This window comes from Numenius arquata, chromosome 4 (genome assembly GCF_964106895.1).
Source record: "Numenius arquata chromosome 4, bNumArq3.hap1.1, whole genome shotgun sequence".
In the NCBI taxonomy this organism is placed as follows: Eukaryota; Metazoa; Chordata; class Aves; order Charadriiformes; family Scolopacidae; genus Numenius; species Numenius arquata.
In genome coordinates, this window is record NC_133579.1 from 19203198 (window position 1) to 19219420 (window position 16223).

At 40.6% G+C, this 16223-nt stretch overlaps 1 protein-coding gene across 2 annotated transcripts; it reads right to left on the reverse strand.

Annotated features, from left to right (window-relative positions):
• Positions 1-939: 939 nt before the first annotated feature.
• On the reverse strand, positions 940-12789 carry RIOK3 (RIO kinase 3). 2 transcript variants are annotated; one of them, XM_074146360.1, is made up of 13 exons: positions 12604-12789; positions 11580-11701; positions 10574-10719; positions 10341-10445; positions 9701-9810; positions 8844-8987; positions 7823-7950; positions 6449-6634; positions 5802-5961; positions 4706-4786; positions 4528-4617; positions 4053-4160; positions 940-2567 (listed from the first exon to the last, which is right to left on the reverse strand). In XM_074146360.1, the coding sequence occupies exons 1-13, from the start codon at positions 12667-12669 to the stop codon at positions 2466-2468; spliced, it is 1548 nt and encodes a 515-aa protein (XP_074002461.1). In that variant the 5' UTR covers positions 12670-12789; the 3' UTR covers positions 940-2465. The 2 variants fall into 2 exon arrangements, with proteins under 2 accessions (XP_074002461.1, XP_074002460.1); XM_074146359.1 differs by having other exon boundaries at positions 6449-6637; positions 12604-12669.
• Between the last annotated feature and the right edge of the window lie 3434 nt (positions 12790-16223).

Sequence of the window (16223 nt, forward strand, 5' to 3'; positions counted from 1 at the left end):
GTTATTATCATATTAGAAAGAGAAATAAGTGGGGGGGAGGGGGGGAAGAGGAGGGAAAGACTGAGATCATACCCATTTAAAAGTTTTCGGATTAGACTGGAGTGGTGCAACCTAGTACAGGAAGAATACAAATTTTAAGTACCAGATATTAACACCGCATCATGCAAACAGCTGGTTGCCGACTTGTGAGCCCGTTAGCCCCATTGCGATAATTTCCCATGGGACTCGAGAAACTGAAGGCACGACTAAGAATGACAAGTTGTTTGTTCTATAAAAGCGTCCTGTGCCATCAAACAGTCCTACGTTAACTAGAGAGGGCGCACAAGTATTTCCAGAGCATTTAACCTACCTTAAAGTTTATAATTTTTTACAAGATAAAAACAATCGTTGTATGTAAGCCAAAAGTTTAGCTAATCCAAGGTCAAAACTTAAATTCTACTGACGTTTAACCTTCTCCTTCTTCGCTACAGGAGAGCAAGCACTTTCTACAATTGCAAAAGGAATATTAAGGTAGTGAAAACCAAGGGAGGAAATCAGCAGACAAGTGTATAAATACACAACTTGAAACTACTGTGGTAGTTTTAGAATTGACCACTAAGACAGTCATAATGTCATGTAAGTTAATTCAGTCAATCGCTTAATTAACAGTGGGAAAAAAAAATCATCTAGATTTATTAAGCAAACAATCTTAGAAGTAATAATCCTAGAATGTTTCCCCCCCTCCTCCCCAAAGAAGTCCGGAAAAACGCTTATTTTAGCAACTTCTTCCTTATTTTCAACTACTTGACAGCACGCCCAGATGTCAAAAATCTCAAAGCAAATTCCTGAAAGGGTTAGATAACCGTAGCACCTCCCTCAGACCTGGTCTGTTCTTTCCCCGATACCAATATTTTGGGCAACTGCTTGACTGAGCAATTGGGAATAGGCTTGAGCCTCCAAAAGAAGTAAGTTCCTTTATTTCAAAAGTAAGGGGTAAATGCAAGACAGCTGTCTAATTTAGAAAAGGGAAGAGAGTCCAAGTACTGGGATGAAACTGGCAAAAACAATGAGGTTGTTTACATAGTATCCACCAAAATAGTCATTTTTTTGTTTTAATGAATTAGCATAGTCCTACCCAAACCCCACTTCAGTGCAGCACTGAGGATCAGTGAAGGCTTGTACAATGCCAAGAACCACGCAAGAGTACCACCACAAGATCTTAAGTTTTTACTTCACCACCAGTTTTCCAACAACAACAAAAAAAATCAAAAAAAAAAAATCACTTTCACAGCACACTGTGAGAATGTCACATGTAGAAACACCATATTCTGCTTGATAAAGAGCAGTATCAGAAACAGCAAATCAGTTAAAAAGAAGTTCTTTTCTTAGTTCCAAACCATCCCACTACATCAGCTCATCTTTAAACGTGCTGTCGTGGAGAGAAACATTGCTAGATTTTCAGAACTTGCTAAAATAAAAAGACCGGCATTAAGAATAAAAGCATGAGAAAGAGACAAATTTGAGTATTCTTTTTGCACTTGTAAGCAAAAAGCTTTGTTTAAAAATAATGATGACCAATATTAAGTTTTCATAGTCTATGATTATCTTTGGGGTAAGAATGTTTGATGCTCTACCAGAATGTCCAGTTAGAGACAGGATTATTATAGAGATTATTTTTATTTTATTTGCTTGCACTGAGCTCTTGGAACCATTTGTATATGAAGAGTGACGTTAACTGAACTTACTCTTTGTTAAGCAACTTGGATGCAGCTCTCAGGATTTCCTGGCACGTCACCAAAGAAGTCCTCTACTGGTTGGATTCAAATCTGTTTCTCAAGTAAAACCCAACTGTATTTACAGAGACAGTTAGAGCCACATTCTATGTACTTTAAATGAAAAGATCCAGACTTTTGCATATATAAAGGCATTGGTTTGTTAAATTAACATTTCCATGATTGCAGCACATAGTTTGGCTTTCCATTTCACCCTGATTGGAGAAGGATGAAAGGTTCACTGACATTGTGTCCATACACAATTTTTAATTAGTTTTTCAAGTAGCAATAGGAAAAAAAAAAAAAAGAGAGGGATTCGCCTAGTTTGCTTTCCCACAAAATACTTTAGATGATCTAGATGACTTCTTAATTATTTTTTTTTTTTTTTTAAACTAAAACATACAAGCTCTGAATCATGCAAAATATAATCACCGCAGCTACATTAGTCTAACGTAACTGGGCAATTGGTGAAGTTGTCAGACCATCGGAAGAGGTAGTGACAGTCCATTCTCACAGTGCCAGCCTGAAGTGTGGGCTAAGTTAAAAAAACAACCAAACCACTAAGGCATCACCGTATGCTCGCTGTGTTTTCCGTTTTGGTATTCCCAGTCAACCACTCTCTCTTGACATTGGCAGTTGACATTTACCACTGCACCAACATCGTTAGAAGCAGTACATTTGTGTTTTGTTTCGTTAGCAGCTATGCACTCAGTGCTATTCATCATATATAGGCGGGTCTCCGTCGCTTGAAAACATTGACAGTTTCTTTCCATGATTCTGCACGTGATCTTCATTCATCTTCTCCAAAGCTTCAATCTAGAGAGCCAAAAATAAATCCATGCTGAAATCACAAAACCATGCCTGCACCAGAATATTTCTAAACAGCATTAAAAGGCAGCTTCAGATGACTGATCAGGTATATATAATATTTCTATTTCAATGATTCGGTCACACGTATGGGGCAATACACTTTTGAAGTACAGCTTGAAACACCTGTTCTCAGCAAATTAATAGAAGGAGTGGCGCCCCTTTACAGTTTGTTTCATGCTGTATAACCGAAATGCATGACTTGCAGGGAAGACTGGATTATTCTTAGGAGTTCAGCTGTATTCCCCAAAGTACAAAAAAGTGTCCCTTTCTTCAACTCTGAACACCTCTACTGCAACTCAGCAAATCCATCAGCATTGGAGAAACTCCAAGTAATACTAAGATTACAAATCCACTGCAATCGCTTTTAAGGGTAAAAGGTGAAGACAGCTATACTTAAATGTTTTGTGTGATCAATGTAACGTGCTATGGTAGCTTATTATCTTCAGATTGTTATGTTTGGATTACTTCCTCTTGTATTCCAGGGGAGGTAGTTTGAGTTACCAGCCACTAACATCAAGATCTGAAGTTTAAGGATGGGGTGCTCAAATTCACCTACATGTAAACAGCAATGTAAGTCTTTCCCATAAAATTTTTAAGCAAAAAAGATGATGTAAAACACCACCGCCCCCACACCAATGCTCACAACACAGCCAGTGAGGGAATTGATTTTTGCTTAACTGATATGTAAGGATTTTCGAACAGTGACACTGTTCCCTTTATGCTTCTTCCTCAATTTGAGGACCTGTCCCACGAGTTAACTGGTTTCAAGCTCCCACCTACTACATGCTGGACCAGCATAAACCTACACTGTCATTAGGAACTGAGTAGAATTGCCATGTAGACCCTATCTTAATTAGTAAATATGGGATGTTTGACAACTTATTTTTATAAATGTCTCGTATCGGGATGGACGCCTTGAGAAGTTACAGCTAAAATTTGAAAATTAAAAGCCAAATGTGACCAAAGATTCTTAGTCCATATTTCTACTAGCATGATTTTAGGCTTGAAATTTGAAAATCTGAAACATGAAAAATAAGCAGCAGAACAATTATTATTTTTAACCCAGCTTTCCTTTCTCTGCACAATCTTTAACACACATAAGGAAAGACAACAAACCTAGCTTTTAAACCAAAACAGATCACTAAATTTCCCTTAACACTGAAGGAAGCAATTATATGCAACATGACACCTTTTATATTTCGAAGCAGGGAGATCAGGAAAGGGGGTGGAGGTCTGTCAACCTGAGTTTCAGAAAGCATTTTTACTATGTTGAAATTATCAAGTTTTAAAAAAAAAAAAAAAAGTATGCAGAACGATTGCTGAAATTATATTCACACACACTAATCATACAAACTAAACTTGGAAAGTTAAGGTATTACAATAGCTACTAGCTAAACAAATTCAAATGTTAAGACACAGAGAAAGCTATACCTCTGCTTGGAAGTCTACTTCGTTGTCAGCTGTAATATTAAAACCTGAGACAGCATTGAAGAGTTCACGCTCGTTAAGTGCTTCTGCCACACCTCCTTTCTGGAAGAACTACTCAATATAAAAAGCACACATTAAACCTTTACTACACAAAACAAAGCACTTTGTTTCCTTCCCCAAGTTACAATTACAGTATTTAGTCAAAATGGCATTTTTGCTTTTGTTGACCTACAGATAAAAACAACTGAAAGAAGCTTGAAAGAAGCTCTAGTGGTACCATTTTATTCTTCCACGCTTTTTTCCCCTTTCAGAGGGGAACACCATCAGTACAGAGAACATGCAAAACTAATCTTACACGTAGGTGGCAGTGATCATTTTTTATGGAGTTGTATTGGTTGATTTTTAGTTAGCTCTAAATTGATTTTATCTTGGAAAACATCCAACGTAACAGAGGACTGTCAGATGAAGAGTGACCTACCTGTGAAACATTCCTACAGTCTCTGAACAAAAACTCAAGTCCATGAGGATGGGTTGGCTCCACAGACTGACTGACATCAATAAGCCAGACCTGTAGTCACAGAGAGACAGCAATTTACTTTGTATTAACATTTCACAGCAGATGAAACCTTTCCTCCCCACATGCAGAATAAGCTCACCTTCCCATCATGCCAAAGCATGTTGTATTCACTCAGATCTGCATGGACAAGGTTGCACTCCTTATACAACTGTTGCATCATCTGCAAGGAACAAAATTGATGAATGAATGAAGTATGCTGTACTTCAAATAAATACTGTTTGCATGACTACAACAACACAAAAAAAAAAAAGTCTTTCCCCAATCACCCATCCAATTTACATATTTTTTTTTCCCAAGTCTTCAACAAAGTTTCACATAGGGAATGGCAGTTTTGGTAAACTGCCAGCAAACTAAATTTTATCACTGAGCTTAGCTTTGGCAAGTCAGAAGATTCAGTCTGGTAAACTCATGTCAACTCTGCCAACCAGTCCAAGTGCATGAGACAGATAAACACGCTCTCTAAATATACCTGTCATTCTCAGCCCTATCACACAGGAAAGGAGTCTCACAGTTTTAGATACTGAATCCTAACTAGCATGAATATTCACTTCAAATGTGCTTGTGTTGCTCTACTGGTCTCAAGATTTGAGGCACAGACCATTTATATTATCAAGCTGCTGGGTTGATTGCTTTTTTAAATGTCTACAGGAAGTTAATAGCAAATGGAGAGATAGCAGGTACGTGTTTGAAACAATTACAGCTGATAATAGGAAAGTAAAGTACCCACCATGCAATATTCTAATTCATTCGCTGATTTCTAGATTTGTTAAAAAGGAGGGTGGGGAGGGGATTATCCACTGGAGAGTGCTTAAGCATCATAAATTAAGTTGTTTGCTAAACCCGGAAAGACTTCAGAGAACTTTGTAAACCACATACTGTTTCTATGAAAGGAGGACTACTCACTCATAATTCCTCTGCTACTAAGTATCTGTTTGTCATCAAGTTCCAGCTCATTTCCTACTCAGATTAAGATTAAATTTATTAAATTTTTTTTTTGGTGCACAATTTATTTATTTTAAGTCACACATTAAACAGCAGCAAAACAAGCCTTTGGACTCCATATCCTGAAAGTTAAGCAAGCATCCTGAAAAGTAAATAAATGCTGATTTGCCCTTAAATTATTCCCCTAAAAAAAATAAAACCCAGAACTGGAGGAGAAATCAACACTGTCTTACATTAAGAACCTGATAGTAGGCCTTTTTCATATCTTCGCTACTAAGTGTTACATCCTTTAGTTTAGGAGCTGGGACTTGATCTTGGCCAATGAAAGACATAACCAAGACGTGTTTCTTAAGGATAACCACTTGAGGACAAGGAATTCCTGCATTTTGCATTCTGTGGATCAGAAAATAGATACTGATTAAGAAAAACAAAACAGAACCCACAAAACCCTACAGTTCTAGTTCCTGCTTGCTCATTTCCAATCTTAGAGAGCTATCTGCGAGAAACTTGATCTAGAGTCAAAAAGTCTTTGAAATAGACAAAATTGAAAACTGAACAGAAATCTATATTTCACATAGGAAGATTCAGATTTTAAAGTCGTAAGTAGGTCTGAAAACACTCACTGAAAACTAATTACTTTTACAGCTAGAGCCTGTTACAAGCTCATGAAGTTAAATTCAGCTGCCAAATCCCTGAAGATGCTGACAATTCATTAAACTATAAGAAACCAGAGACTTATTCAATCAGTGCCAGGTTGTATACTATTTAGCCTAAAAATCAAATCTAAACTTCTATCCAGACATAGTGTATCTTTCTTAAACAGAGAAGAGGAAACCAACAGACATTTGGCAACTACCCTTTTTTTTTTTCTCCCCTTTACCTTGTTAAGTTATGCATTTCTTTCTCAGCCCACATACGAATAATCTTTCGTGGATTCAATTTACTGAAGCGGTCTTTAAATCTGTAGTCATCCTTAATATATTTGTCACGGTTCTTGAATTCATTAAGAGTTGTTTTAAACACTTTGATGGCACATTCTGGAGGTATAACTTTATCTTCAGTTGCACTTCTCGTGGAAAAAGTCAAATACATAACGAAGTTAACTATTCACATCTTTACAAGCAAATGCATGGGCTTAGCTGTGTGTGGGGGTTAACACTGCAGATAAAGTGATTTTTAATATAAGAGAGGAAAAAATCTGATTTTCTATCAAATTTGGAAGCCAATTCAAGTTAAGTATATAAGAGCTCTATAAATAAGCTTATAATCAAAATGCCAAAACGCAAACATTCATATATATGTTGCTTACCAAATATGTTCAATATCCCAATTTGTTACTATTTTACTTAAATATCATAGTAATAAGAGCCCTGTTAATGGATGTACTTGCTTCAAGAAATTACAAGTGAAAAAGGTCTTGCATTACAACCCTAGTGGCAGTATCACAATGTTTTGTTAAGCACCACAAAGATATTGCCCATTGAGCAGTACTAAGCAAAAGAACACTCCTGAACATCATTCAAGCTAAGGTCAATTAAAAGAAACCCCAACAAAAACAAACAACAACAAAAAAAAAAAAGCAGCATCTTTTCTCCCTACCCCCAAATTATGTCTCTCTTGACATCTCTAGATAGGTAACGTGTTTGGGTTTTATTAGTTCTTTCTTACCTCACTTTTAAACTAGTGGTGTTTCAATGCACTACAATAACTACTAATGTATTACATTCATTCCAGCACAGTAGTCTTTAAAACTGGACTCTTGCATGATTTGCAAAGCGAACAACAGCCCAACAACTCTCAAGGTAAACCAAAAGTAACAGATAGGACCTCCACTGAACTGCACAAATAGAGCTGGTAATACAGCAATCCATATGGAAAGACAATCTTCAGATAGCCTAAGCTCATCATGACAGCTCTGTGGTCTGTGGCAGATCAATGGAAAAAGTTCCCCAAAACCTCTTTTTTTATAAAATGGACTTCTTTTTTACAAAAGTAGTACATATTTTTCCACAGAAAGCTATAGTGGATTTGTCCCCATTCATTAAATGGTCTCCAAGGAGGAAAATGGGGATTTTTTTATTTTAACGTTGGTACCATCTGACTTTCAAATTTTATTATCTGCATATATATGAATACAAACTTTAGGTCTTGGGAATGAAATAAGTGCAGATTGTTTTAAATATTTTTATGGTTTCTGCTTTTTAAACCATCTCTGATACTTAAAGCTACTGTCAGTAACAAACAATATACTTACTTCCCTCCATATGCATGAAAAACAACAGATTCTTTTCCTGTGCTGATGCAGCCTGTAATGGTCTCCAGCATCCCAGAATTGACCATCTTGTACATAAGTAAACGTGTTTTAGGATCCACTGCTTTCTCCTACAGGCAAAAAATAAATACTCAGTTAATTAAAATAAATACTCTAAATTCACTGTAAAGCAAAGAGTTATGTACTGCAAGCATTCATTCAAATAGGTGGAAAGAACAGTGTATTAAGAGCATTCTCTCCCAACAGAGAGAGAAAAAAACCCCAACACAAAGCAAACAGATGAAGCAAAGCCAAACTGCTCCAGCACTGTCACATTAAGATTTAATACCCTCAGGTACCTTATCAGCTGTGTAGCACACGCAATATTTTACCAATTACACATAAAAGTACAGACTGTGGCTCAAGAGCACTTCTAGAGAGTTTTCAAGAAGTCTTTACAATTCACGGATCAAAATATCCCAAATATTATACTCTTTTATATCAGTAACAATAAAATAAAGCGAAACACCCAAATTTGAAGAAGTCCACAGCAGAGTCCATTACCAGAGGCCCTGCCGCGGGGCCATAAAGCATATGAACTGATTTCTTAAATTATTAAGTCAGAGTTTATTTGCTCACCTCATCTTCCTGAAGCTTGCTAAGACAACAGATATTTGGAGCCACATGGTTTAACTGCAGAGGATTAGTCCTCTGGATGGTTTCTATAAATAATTTCTAGGCAGTTTATTCATTGTAGCCGATTAAGAGACAAGTTTAGAAAGACAAAGAGGAAAAAAATGGAAGCTGCTTTCTCTTATTGTGAGAGCCATATTAAAGTAATACAGCTCAAATAAAGACAGCCTTTTTCTAGTAGCAGCTGGCTGATACTACCTCCTTCAGCAATGTTAACACAATATTGCTTAACTGTTTCACAAAAAACGGAACGTTTCAAGGAATTACCAAAAGAGTGTTCAGCTGTTACACAAGATAAAAAGTATATAGAGAGCCTCGATTAAAAACATACAGCAGTGGAGTGCTCCTTCTTTTCATGGAGCCTTGCACTTCGGCGTTCCTCAGAGTACGCGTGTTGCTTTAAGGCATTGAAGACTTGATTTGACAACTTTAAGTCCATCCCAATTCCATCCCCAACTTGGAATTCAGGTGCAAACTACAAGTAGAAATAATAGAAATTTAAGCATTGTTACTAGCAGACACCAAGAGTTGCCACAAGCAGAAATTTCTCATTCCGATTTGCAAAAACCTAGGGTAGATTAGGACCTATGTGAAACCTACTTTGCATAATGTTGTCATTATATTAAAAAACATATTGCTCTAAACTCAGAACTCGAAGTTCTGCACAAATTGATATAAGATTACCTAACATCCTCTCAAAATAGCACTTGCAGCATTTCCTTTATTTGCAGAAGTTGTACCAGCTATATTTAAAAAAAAACAGAAGGTATATACTATGGATAAACAGACTGAAAAGCTGTAAGTCAAACAACTGACTGAAAATAAGTTACTTGGCTCATCAGGCAAAATTAATTAAAAAAAAGTAGGTTACATGACAGCTGTGCTTTTCAAAAATAGCCTTGGTGGTTTATTTGCCTGTGTTTGAAACTTGCTGATAGTTTTGTTTTGCCAAAACAGTTCTGTGCAAATTCTTGAATCATGATGATTAACAAACTATTCTTAAACAAAAAACCCACATAACTCAAATTGCCAATTTGAATAACTAATCCAGACACTGCATTTCTTTCATCTGATAGGAAAAAATAAAATAAAATCAGCACCGTATACAGTAGCACAGAGGGACAAACACTAGTTCTTCGGTTGAATTACAGCATTCCGATTTTACACAGAAAATAAGTATTCACTTACGTTTTCCATGCGAGCAGTGTTCTTTCTTCCACATACCACTTCATCATGTTTAGTAGTAATATCTTTTCCTTTTCCTATAAAGCCCTTTCTTGGTGTTGTAGTAGGTTTATCTGCCAGCAGTGAAAAAAAAATAAACCTAACTTTACATCTAAACAAACATAACTCATGCTCATAAAGGTTCCACAATGCCCACAAGAGTAACCTAATTTTATTTATTAAACAGAATAAAATAGTTCAATTGTATGACCTTATCCTAAACAAGGACAGCTGCTTTTGCTATGTTATGTCTTACTTCTCTGTCTTCTTTGGAGTGTCAAACACATTTTTGGCGTGTTAAAGACAGGAATATTCAATATCACATGCAGATGCCCTAACCAAATGTAGATGACAGATATGCATATCCCACAATACTTTCCATGTAGAACAGTTATTTGACTAGATTCAGCCACCAAAGCAAATACATTGGCAGACAGAAGCCTGAGGTTACCTACCCAACTTCCCACATAATACCTTCCAATTAGGTGACCTGATTTTACACACAACTGGTATGTCTCCTTACATTCAAAAAACTTGATTTAACTATGTCATATTCTTAGGTCTTTTAACTGAAGAAATGGCATTGTTTAAAACTGCCACATACCTGCTCTATAAGGATCATGACGGGTATCCTGCCAATCAACCTCATCCTCTGAGCTGTCACTGTCATACGGATGCACCTTCCGATAATTTTCAAAGGATATGGAGACTTGAGAAATAAAAAAAATAAGCATGTCTGTGGTTATCAGGGATTTGCTACTTCCTCGCAGCTCTGTCAACTTAAGCAGAGTGCTAAGAATATCTCCAAAGCAAAAATATTTCGTCTGATGAGGGTACCTTTGCTATCTCCATTGATCTTCTTCTCTTCACGCCGAAGCTGTGCATCATATTCCCTGTCAAATTCCATCTGCAGCATCTGAGCTAGCATTAGGTCACTAGAAGTGTCGATATTTTCTCCTGTAATAAACGGTCCTTCGGCAACACTACGTAAAATGAAAACAGAAATTTAAAAAAGTAAACACAGCAATCTAACTAGAAACACCACTTTATACCATTTCATCACTCTATACAAAAGACCTCATGCAGAGCCGCACAGAAACTAATGCATCTCAGCTGTCTGCCCCAACAAGCCCCCTCCAAGCCAACACAAAATATTAATAGAGCATGACTTCATTTCTCTTTTCTACTCCTTTACAATGCAAATATTACTTAAACTTTTACTTGTTTACCACTCTGTAAGAAGCATTAGCTCTTTTTTAAGATGCCCTTCATGAAAGGTAAAGGCGGCATAAGGGTGTATGCATGTGTATATATTTTTTTTTAAATAAATAAATAAAAACAAATAAAAAACCCAGAAACAGCACAACAGTGTTCCTTTGCTCTGCTTCACAGAAAAGACCGTAGGCAAAATTTGCACAAGTTTAGCACTAGTAAACTCTTGGCCTATGTTTAGAGCTTCCAAGTATTAGAAGGATACAGGTGATACACCTGACAATTCTAGAAATAACATTGTACATTGTTAAGAGTTTCTAAAAGGGAAGAAAAAAACACTTCTGACAATGTTTCTCAAAATGTCGCTTACAGACTGGCTTAAAGCACCCAAAACAACGTGGAAAAAAATACCAAGAAAGAAGGAAGGGTGATAGAGAAGAGAATCTAAGGAAGAGTTTTAACTAGGGAAGTCATCTTTACTGAAAAAAAGACCTGAAGAAGCAGAGTTAGGAGACAACAGGCAGAGCATTTACTATATTGCTACACCTTTAAGCACACTCTAAGAAAATGCACAAGAGATAGAAGACAGCTTCACAACTATGGAGATCACTAATCTGGGATTTAAACTTACGCAACCACTTCAGGAAAAGCAGCATTTTCCTCTTCCAGCTGCAGCTCTTTCGCCAGCTGTTCACTCATTACATCAGCAAGGGAACATGATATTGATGATGTGTTAGGGGCTCCCCACGGACACTGTCAATAACCATTTTATTCAAGTCAACAAAAAATGCAGGGGCAACACAATAATCAGGATAATTAGCAATCACTGGCTCTAAAATAAGCTCATGTAATCTTTTAAGAGCTTGTCTTCTACAAATACTTAGGGAAATATGATGAACTAAAGTACAGAAAATACCTCAACAAGTAGTTTCATATACTCAGTAGGGAGAACTGCAACTGAAAGGATGTTGATGGCCACTTACTAATGGAGGGGGAAGTAAGAGTCAGTTTGTCAGTACCTTCTGAAGACAGGGACTAAGCCTTCCCAAAAAGTTTGCTTACAAGTGTACACACAGACTATGTAAAACTTCTTTTGGAATAACACAACATTAATGGCTTAGGCACAGCTTCCTCCCCAGTTTCTAGAGCCCTGAAAGGACAGCCATCATAAACATCACTTCAAAAACACAGAAGCGGGCACACGACTTCGCCTGGAGAGGTGCGGGGGGAGGGGGGGCTGCGGAACGATGAATCCAATCAAGTCGTGACTAACTCTCCTGGTAACCAAACTCACTGAGATCCAACTCCCTGCTCACCAACAGAGTTTGGAGAGAAGCCACTCATTTATCAGGCTCTAACAGCAGCTCTCTCCACCAGGAAGATAATTGCCGGTAGCAGCCAACCACACCAATGCCCTCCCCCTCCCGCCTCCAGCTTTCGGCAGCGGAGCCAAAAGCGCTGGGTTTGCCAAGTAGCCGTGACCCTTGCTTTGCTGGCACCGCCCGACGGCCTCAATTCCCCCTCAGAAGGAGGCGGGAGAGAAGAAGGGCAGTAGGGCCCAGCCGCCGCCGTTAAGGCCCGGCGCGGCGGGCCCGCCGCGCCGGGCCTTAACGGCGGCGGCTGGGCCCACGGCCCCCCGCTCAGCCCGCCCTCACCTTGCTCCGCCAGGCGGGGCCCGGCCCGGCCTCGGGAGGGGCGGCGGCGACTCCTACCGGGTCCATCTGCACATACAATGGCGGGCGACAGCGGTGAGACAGCGGCGACAGGAGCCTCTCCTCAGGGCAGCGACGCTCCGAACGCCGAGTCTTCCGGGTTCTCCCCTCCTCGGTCTCTCTCACCGTCACCTCCCATCAAGCCCCCCCATTGGCCGGCGGCTCGGGGACTCACCCGCCATTTCCGGTGATGTCAGCGGGGCGGTGGTGGGGTCGCTGGTGGGGGGCGGAGCCTCGCTGGGGGAGGCGGAGGCGGAGCCGGCCATGGCTAATGGCTAATGGCTAGCGGCTAATGGCTAGCGCTGGGTGGGAGGGCGACGGCAGCCTGCCCGCAGAGCGGCCGAGGAGCCGTGCTGACAGCACACCAAGCAGGATGACGTCGGATAGGTGACGTTTGCTTTTATCTAAGGACCTAACCAAGTCGGGGCCGGGGAGGAGAAGGGGGGAACCACCACATCATAAGCGAACACGTGAATTTGATCCCGATCCCGTAACTCGCTGTAAATTCAGAATTAAATACTTCGTGTGTGATCTTGTTATCCCTCAGTGAAGGTTCTTCACCTGGTGTGCAGGAACCAATCAACACATGGAGTCGAAATATTTGCTTTTATTTCAGTTCTGCCGAATTGGGTGCTGGGCGTATAACAACAGGCAGTATGACCGGATTGCCATATCCCTGGAAGTGTTCAAGGCCAGGCTGGATGGGGCTTTGAGCAACCTGCTCTAGTGGGAGGTGTCCCTGCCCATGGCAGAGGGGTTGGAACTTGATGATCTTTAAGGTCCCTTCCAACTCTAACCATTCTATGATTCTATGACACCTCACGTGTCACACCGCCCAATATTTACAATGATAAAATACACCTGATTTGTTAATAATGCTTCATTCATTAACTATACATACTATACTCCTAACTATACATATGGGCCGAGGCCAATGGGATGAGGTCAAGGTCAAGTGCCGGGTCCTGCACCTGGCTCACAACAACCCCACGCAGCACTACAGTCTTGGGGCAGAGTGGCTGGAGAGCTGCCTGGCAGAAAAGGACCTGGGGGTGCTGGTCAACTGTCGGCTGAACCTGAGCCAGCAGTGTGCCCAGGTGGCCAAGAAGGCCAACAGCATCCTGGCCTGTATCAGGAACAGCGTGGTGAGTGGGACTCGGGAGGGGATAGTCCCCCTGTCCTGAGCACTGGTGAGGCCCCACCTTGAGTACTGTGTCCAGTTTTGGGCCCCTCACTACAAGAAAGACATTGAGGTGCTGGAGCGGGTCCAGAGAAGGGCAATGAAGCTGGTGAGGGGTCTGGAGAGTAAGTTTTATGAGGAGAGGCTGCGGGAACTGGGGTTGTTTAGGCTTTTACAGAATCACAGAATGATATGGGGTTGGAAGGGAGCTCTGGAGATCATCTAGTCCAACCCCTCATCTAGTTTAGCCTGGAGAAAAGGAGGCTGAGGGGAGACCTTATCGCTCTCTACAACTACCTGAACGGAGGTTGTAGAGAGGTGGGAGTCATTCTCTTCTCCCAAGTAACAAGCGATAGGTCAAGAGGAAGTGGCCTCAAGTTGGACCAGGGGAGGTTTAGGATGGATATTAGGACAAATTTCTTCACCAAAATGGTTGTCAAGCATTGGAACAGGCTGCCCAGGGAAAGTGGTTGCGTCACTATCCCTGGAGGTATTTAAAAGACTTGTAGATGTGGTGCTTAGGGACACGGTTTAGTGGCGTTTCTCACAGTGTTAGGTTGATGGTTGGACCTGATGATCTTAAAGGCCCCTTCCAACCTAGACGATTCTATGATTCTATATGCATCTAAGCTCATGTTTAAACCATTTAGGGAGGTTACCTGATTCGCATGCTCATTATTCACAAAAGGGTGTGTATTTTAGCATTAGGATTCCCCGAGGTTAGTTTGGGATACATCTTGGCTCGAATTTGGTCCAGAAGTTACATGTTTTGCTACCTTATGTCTAAGTCAGCAACTGCAGAAGAACACGTAAGACACATTGTTTCGTTTCACATTCTACTCAAGCTTAGGTACATTCCTAGATGCCTCCACCCTGTCCCAACTGAAACTTCTTGATAACTTGTAACTTTGTTCTTTGGACATCAGTCTGACACCTGTTACACCTCAATTTTATATGTAACGTCTGTCTGGAAAATAGTACTGTGATTTAAATGCCCCTATTCCAGGATCAGGGGCAACCGGATGGTGTTTTGCTTCAATACAGCGTCTGTCTGATGTCTGTTCCAGCAAGTGCCCCAACAGGAAGGAGGCCTGGAAACCTCCTCAGGCCTGGCTCACCACCAGCTGTCGGAGGTACCTGCAAAGGCAGAGAGATGTGCTGTCACAGCCACTGTTGATAACCAGAAAACTGGCCGTACAAAGCTGGTGGGTTCTGGGAGCAGGAGGAGTATTGAGGGGTCATGCCCCCCCTGTGGCACCCCCCCGGCCTGCTCGGGGTAAGTTCCCTGTTACTGTCCTGGTTTGAGCAACAGAGGACCGATTTATCTTTCCATAATTTTACTTTTCAGTAAAGTCTCTTCTAATGCTTAGCAAAATTGTACTTTTTGAACACTCTAGTGTCTGAATTCATGAAAATATTTACTTCAGGGCCAGCTACGGTATGTGGGTTTCAAGGTTTCAGTGTTTTCGAGTTATCCAGGTGCAGGGATGAGGAAGAGCGAGTCCCGAGCACTTGACCCAAGCTGGCCAACTGGATTATTTCATACCATGGATGTCACATTAAATATAAATTAGAAAGTTTGCTAAGGAGTTCTCTCTCTTCCTTCATGGCTGCGATCCTGAGAACTTCTTGCCCCAGTGCCAGACCCCTGAGGCTTTCTCTTCCTCCCAAAGCCGTAGCTCTCACGGTGTCTGACATTTGCTCTCCACTGCTGGGGGGGCATGGCTTCCTGCTGATAGAATTGGCTGAGTATAATCCTTGCATATTCTATATTGGTATCAGGATCAGTATTGGTTCTTTAGTATTATTAATGTTAATTATTTAGTCTTATTCTATTAAATCTGTTTATGTTTCAACCCCCGGGTTTCCTTGTTTTTTCCCAATTCCTCTTCCTGGGTGGGGAGGGGTCATCGAGTGAGAGAATAATTGTCTAAATGACAATAAATTGTGGGTTCCTGAAACCATAACAGTTACACATCTAGCAAAGCCCACGCTGCCAGGGCAGGCCCAGCAAAAGCCATGAGAGCGTCAACTCTCAGACATGCAAGAATCACCTTTGTCAGCCAAAGTTCACGTAACCTGTCCTTAACAACCTGCCATGATGTAAAACGTTACAATCTCCCAAGACAATCTGTTCCAGGGTTCATTACTGCATAAAGTCCCCAACTAAATGGCAGGCAGTTTGGAAGAGGGTGGGGACCCAGGTCGTAACACATAACCTGCGTTGTGCACAACATAGCACAGACACGACACAGGCGTGTACCGTGGGGGCATCAGGGTGGCCAAGCCTGGTCATGTGGTACCAGTGTGGTTCTTATCTTCTCTGCCCTTAGCTCTGGCAGAAGGAGATTATTCCTTTCCTTTTGCAGCCACCTTTTGGGGC